This window comes from Cricetulus griseus, unplaced genomic scaffold, assembly GCF_003668045.3.
Source record: "Cricetulus griseus strain 17A/GY unplaced genomic scaffold, alternate assembly CriGri-PICRH-1.0 unplaced_scaffold_56, whole genome shotgun sequence".
Taxonomy (NCBI): Eukaryota; Metazoa; Chordata; class Mammalia; order Rodentia; family Cricetidae; genus Cricetulus; species Cricetulus griseus.
This window is the reverse complement of record NW_023277319.1, coordinates 79,486-86,143: the sequence shown is the minus strand read 5'-3', so window position 1 is coordinate 86,143 and position 6,658 is coordinate 79,486. Positions and strand designations below refer to the sequence as shown.

The 6,658-nt window shown below is 40.3% G+C and overlaps 1 gene segment (V, D, J or C); it reads right to left on the bottom strand.

The window, feature by feature from the left end:
- Positions 1–3,358: 3,358 nt before the first annotated feature.
- Positions 3,359–3,982, bottom strand: LOC113838568. The segment is given in 2 exon segments: positions 3,359–3,855; positions 3,937–3,982. Coding segments are annotated over 2 exon segments (543 nt in total).
- Positions 3,983–6,658: the final 2,676 nt, after the last annotated feature.

The window sequence follows — 6,658 nt, the reverse complement described above, 5'->3', positions numbered from 1 at the left end:
GGTGAGAGGTCTGTGTTTAGTGCTGATCCCTGAATGGGAGAGAAGGGAAGTCAGGACTGGGCCCCTCTGCTAGAGCTACAGGCTTGGTCTGGGCTGGTTTTCATGAGCAGAGGGAGACAAATTTGCATTTCTTTCTGCTATATCATCTGTGCTAGAGTTGAAACAGTAGAGGAGGCAGTCATTAGAACAGAAGGCAGAAGTTAAATGGATGAGTTAGCAGTAACAATGTTCAAATGTCACTTATTGTGTGTGTGCTAAACTCTTCAATGTTTTGTCCTTTAAACATTTCAAAAACTCATTCTGCTTCAGAATTATAATAAAATATCATTTTGAAAATTTAGTGACAATTGAGATAAAGCTGAGTTAATGTTGAATAGAAATARTAAAATCTAAAGCCTCCTTTGAGGACTGAATTCAGTATTGTAGCATGCTCCATTGCCTAGACTTGATCCCCTTTTCTGAAGAATATATACTTGAGAATTATGACTGTTCTCCAGAGTTAGATTTTGTTAAGTGACAAAGCTATTCAAATGCATAATTTATATATTTGTTGGAGCAAGCCAACATTTTGCTTGGGTGTGTTTATCATCCTTAGCTATTAACTCACTTTTAATTTTAATATCCTTAGAGGAAGCAYAGGTTCCATGTCTGGGTTAACCAAGTCATCTCCTGCCTGGTCTCTAGGTTGTGTTCAGGTATSGTTCCYTCTATCTGTACTCTTGAACGTGTGGCATTTCCATAAYATTAGGACAATAAGTCATGAGATGAGGAATCTTGAAATAATGACATCCTACATGAGAAGAAAATGTTGAATTATAATATTTCACTTGTTGAGTTTATTCTGAAAGAAGGAAAGGAACTTCACAGTGGGTTTTGGATCTTGTGGGTTGTGTCTCTACTGTGTCTATGGTTGTCCCAGCAAAGTGACTAAGGTTTAAGAAACAACTACAAATCTGTATCAGTCTTGCTTTTGAAACTTCGAGAKACACCATATTCATAGTGATTATGGAATAGAATCATTCTAGGTGTACATAAACAGATAATGTGAAATAGAAATCTGATAAATATGAACAGATTAATTGCATTTGCAAGTAAAGAAAAACAAAATCGATTTCTGGATAACTGGTTAAACTGAGGAACAGTTTTGAGTGAAGTAACCCAGATTTCGACAGACAAACATCATGTCTTTTCACTCATATTTAGACCTTAGTTTTAAATATTACTTTGATGTAAGGGTTTTAAATTATTATGATTCTATATACTAATGTATCTTAAACACAAGTTATAACAGGTATGCCTACCATGAAATTTGAATAGTTTTATTAAACAATATTTTGGAATTTTTCATACATGTATGAAATGATAACCCACTCCCTCAGTGCCACCAGACCCCTTTAGTTTTAAGGTCTCAGGTCAGTGCTAATGTTCTTTTCATGCTTGTATTCCTGAGTTCCTGGTTTTTTGATCAGGAAGCCCACACTGCTCAATTTTTTCTTCCCTTTTCCACAAATATGATGGTCTTCAATCATTCCCAGAAAATTAGCTSGCTGTCATCTTGTTGTAGCACAGGCTCCACACCTACTTCTCACTCCATCCAGACTGTGGAATGTAGAGGAAACACCTGCTGATAGAAGCAGCTGCATCCCACACTCCCTCCTCATTCCTCAACTCCCAAGTCCTCCCCATTCATATTGAATACCTTCTTGTCTTTTGAAAACAAATAGGCTTCTAGTGAATAAAATAAAATAAAGTAAAACTAGATAAAAATAACACATTGGAACAGGACAAAACAAACAAAAAAACTGGAGGAAAATGCCCCAGAAAAGGCACAAGAAACAGGCGTGGATGCAGAGACCTCCTGATTTACATGCTCAGGAATCCCATAAAAACACAAAATTAGAAGCTGTTCTATATAGGAGAAGGAACTGTATGATAAAAATGAGACAGGGAACCTCCCAAATGCATTAGAATTGGACACCTGACGACATCAGCTGATGGACCTGCAGACTATGCTTATGGGTATTTGGTTTTCTCAGTCAGAATCCCTCAGATAATCTAATTTTTCATTTGAAAGATGCTATAATTGGATTTTGATTCTGGGTTAGGGATAGGACCACAAGTACATTTGCCCTTTCTGCTCTAAAACCCCATCTGCTGTCAATACACATGGGGCCTAGTTCTTCAATAGAGAAATTTATTCCACTACGAGATAAACTGTCTTCATGGTGATTGAAGAATTGGGTCATTTCTGTTATTGTAGCATTCCCAGGAGAGAGACATGGATTCTAGGAACTAACTGATCTTGTGTCCTTCTAGGGGATGGTTCTAACTGCCATAGGAGATGGTCCCTTGGGCCTTGTGTGTGGTTAACTGAGAAGAGTAAACTCTGAGTAGAGTCAGGAAACACCCTTGCTGGCCCCTATTATCCCACTTTGATGTTTTTCTTGTCTTTGTTGTCTTAATATCATCAGATTGTTCCCATTACATCAAGACAGAATTATTTCTATTCATGATAATCAACATTTGTACCATCAAGGTGTATGTGGACTCTACTAAGTAAAAGCAAAACTAAAAGAAAAAAGATTCTTAGACAGAAATTATTGACTTCAGACATGCCAAAGTTATAATAGAGCAAAGAATAAAGAGAAGTCATGTCTTCCTTGCTGCCACTTAGAACAGAAATATTGTGTATGGAGGAGGGCACTGTGCACCGTACAACAATGTCCAGTCAATGTCAATGCAGAACTTATGTCAAAGATGATCCAGTTTCAGGAAACAGGAGAATGAGTACACAGGGTTCCTAATGTCATGAAAGGTCCTCTTACATCCCGAGCTGGGAATCCCACAGATCTGGCCCCAGTGCTCTGATCAGGAGCCCTAAGCAGCAAATTCCACACCCTGAGGCCTCCACAGCATGACGTTCAGCTCCATCACTAAGACTAAAACAATAAGAAATTTGATTACTACTAACAAATACATTTCAATTAGACTTACTTATAAATAAAAGTTTAAAATTAGATTTGCAAGGGAAAGGTAAAGTGACTCCCCACAAATCTTTGGGAACAAATTGAAGCAAAGAACTTGGTGTATTATCAATACAGCAAAGTGGGATGAAATAGGTTTTTGTTTGCCTGATATTGTTGATTTGTATTTTACAGTTCAAAATCATATACTCGTTGTTTATTCCCATTTAGTCCAGTCTCTTAGATTTAAAGGATGTTTATGTCATAAAGTACTGACACAGCTAGTCTTTATTTTTGTTTCATTAAGAAGCATGTCAATGGAGGTGGTCGCTGATAAAGATGTGGTCAAGCCTGGTGCATTGTAGGGGGCATCTTGGATCAGCTTCACATCATTCTCAGACATCCTTTGCTTTGGAAAAGTGAACAAAGTCACTATAGTACTGTGAGAAAGAGACAGTCCAAGTCACACTTAGAATGATTTCTGAGCAAGTCTCCAGGCTGATCTTCTCTATTATCTCAGTCCCAGGGCAGCTTCCTGCTCCTCCAGGTTTGCTGACACACTCAGGATGTGGAATCAACACTGTGTCTCTCTCACAGTAATAGACTGCAGAGTCCTCAGATGTCAGGCTGCTGAGCTCCATGTAGGCTGTGCTGGAGGATGTGTCTGCAGTCAGCGTGGCCTTGCCCTGGAACTTCTGATTATACTTTGTATCACCATCTCCAGGATAAATCCATCCAATCCACTCCAGACCCTGTCCAGGCTTCTGCTTCACCCAGTGCATAAAATGATCAGTGAAAGTGTAGCCTGAAGCTTTGCAGGACATTTTCACTGAGGATCCAGGCCTCCTCAACTCAGCCCCAGACTGCTGCAGCTGGACCTGGGAGTGGACACCTGTGGAGAGAAAGGCAGAGTCGATGTCACTGTCACCTGAGAGCATGGCACCTCCTCAAGTCTTGAACTTGGAGCCCTTACCTGTAGCTGCTGTCACCAGGAAGAGGATGATCCAGCTCCATCCCATGGTGAGGACCTGTGTGCTCAGTGACTGTGGAGAGGACACTGATCATGTATAGTTGGTGGTGTGGGCATTCCTGTATTTACATTCATAGACTCACATGATTTGCATATTCATGAGCAGGGTGCTTCTTAGATGACCTAGTCCAGCTGGAGAAGAAGAAGGTGGAGGACACCTGGGTCAGGCAGCAGGATGCTGAGGTCCAAATCCTCATCCTGTCTGTGGAAATTGTGATTCCTGAGACCTGTGCGGACCCTGTGGATATGTCTTAAACCTAATCCCTTTATTTACAAATAGAATCCCAATCTCAGATATTTAGTTCTCTTGGTTAAAATGTTGGTTTCAGTTGGGTGGCAATAATTGTGATTAGATATTTCAAAAGCTCCTCATTTGGGAGAATTTGTGTTATTATCTCATTAACTAACAATATTTACTTTCCCAGCTTGTTAACACTGTGTGTTACCTGTGTGTGTGTGTGTGTGTGTGTGTGTGTGTGTGTGTGTGTGTGTGTGTGTTTATGTATGCAGTTTTATCCTTTTCTTTTCTGTCTATGTGCTGACTTTTTATAGAGACATTGTAAAGTTGAGTGGTAAGGAGATATTAAAGATGAGGGAGGAACTGGGTAGTGAAATTGTGATCTAAAAATAGTATAGGAAACATAGTTTTCAAATATCCACAACAAATCTTAATAAAACAAACACAAAATAAAACATGCAATATTTACCAAAGAGATTTTACTGTGTTTGAATATTGGAGATGTCCCTTACCAACTACATCAGGTGTTGTTCAGCTAACAGACATTTAAAAGGAGTCCACAGAGAGAGTGATGTCCCCTCCTGCCCTCATCTCATTTCTATCCTGCTGATGTGTGGCTACACTGTGACCCCCTGCTGGTCTTGATATGCCTTGGCTTACAATACAGTTTCAAAGTGTAGCTTGAGCAGCAACATATTCCAACTACTTCAATCTTCACAGATCTCATCTTCAGGAAAATAGGCTCTTGTTTTCCTGGAAGCACTGAATGATGTGGCAAAGACTGATTGTAAGCGGTGCCTCTATTATTACTAATAATTCTCTCAACACCATCGACTTCCCTGCTGGCAGCTGGATCCAGCTCATCCCTACACACTGTTACTGCAGAGTGACCACAGAGAATCATGGCATGCTAAGTCACTGTACCTTTGAAAATTAATCTTCTTTTTATTGCTTGACCTTTCACATTTTGCCTGGAATCATGGAGTTGTTCCAGTCTAGCTACATTGAGAGGCACATGTCATAGGTTACCAGGTCAGAGTCCTTGGCCCCTGGGACACTGTGTGTCTTCCAGTTCTTGATAAACCAAAGCACTCCCTCAGTAAGAGAAGCTTTCAGGCAACGTCTGCTTCTCTGTGTTCCCTAATATTCCTGCTTACTTTCCCTACTCCTGAGGGTGGGATGTCCTTCACTCTGTATGTCACTGTCTCTGTCTCTGTCCCTGTCTCCTGCTCTTGGCCCCCCTCTCTGAATCACAAGGTCCATGGAACTAAAACAGTTTCAAATATACACACAGACAAAAATCCCCCAAAATTCTTATTTTACCCTTTCTCTAATGTAGGAAATTACCAATATGGAGCCAGGTGAATATACAAGGGAATTTAATAGGGAAAAGCTTTACTTACAGAGTGTCCTAGCCAGCTGGTGGGACAGTGGTAAGTATATCAAGCCAAAGATGAAAGCAAAAGCAGAGCACCAAGTAAGCATCCCTCACTCTAGGTCACCCTGACCACGCCCTTGCAGGTGTGGTTAGGCACACCTGTAGCCAGACCCTAGGTAGGCAAGGCTACAGCATCCCCTACAATTCCCCTTTTAGTCTAAAAGAGGATTAAAACTTAACAGTGTAAAGTGTCCAAAATTAACAATCATAAAGGAGAAATATAAGAAGACACAACAATCTGCTTATGTTACACCCTAACTATCTATTTTAACTAAACCCTAAAGTCATCTGAAAGAGGTGTCCAAGCCTGAACACCTCCTTCCAATCCCAACCATAAACAATAGGAAGCTATCCCTAACTATGTATATACACTATCCTAAATGACAACAATGGGGAAAGGGGGTGTGGCATCCTCTAAGTTACTTCCTGCTGAAATGAGACAGAGATAGCCTTGTGGGGTCCTGTAGGAAGAAATTGTTAGTATAGTAAAAGTCTTGAATGTATTGTATCCAGTCCATGTCAGATGGGATTCGCTTGATTGATGATCTCACTTGAAATCTTCAACTTGATTGAAGTCAGTACCCGAAGTTCTGTTCGGAGTGTCAGTTGAAACTGAGTAAGTAGGATCCAGTGCAGTCAAGGAGTTATGGCCCAGTTTCTTTCCAGGGTGTCCAGGGATTGCTGTCAGGCAGGTCTTCATAGGCTGTGTGGGACTGAAACATAAATCTTAGTAGAGAAATGTTTGCTTGAGTAAGTATGCATCCTCAATGTCAGACCTGAGACAGTGGCCCCAGTGTGTGACAAGGTTATCAGATTAATTTACAGATGGTGGCTGTGATGGTGATGGCAGTGACAGGAAATTTAAAACGTGCTAAGTTTGAAGTTCACAACCTCCATTCAGATATATGTAATGAATATTTGCCAACAAATTGTATACTAAGAATCCCTCCCAATTGAAACAAAGCAAATGTACCACAGAAATATTTGCT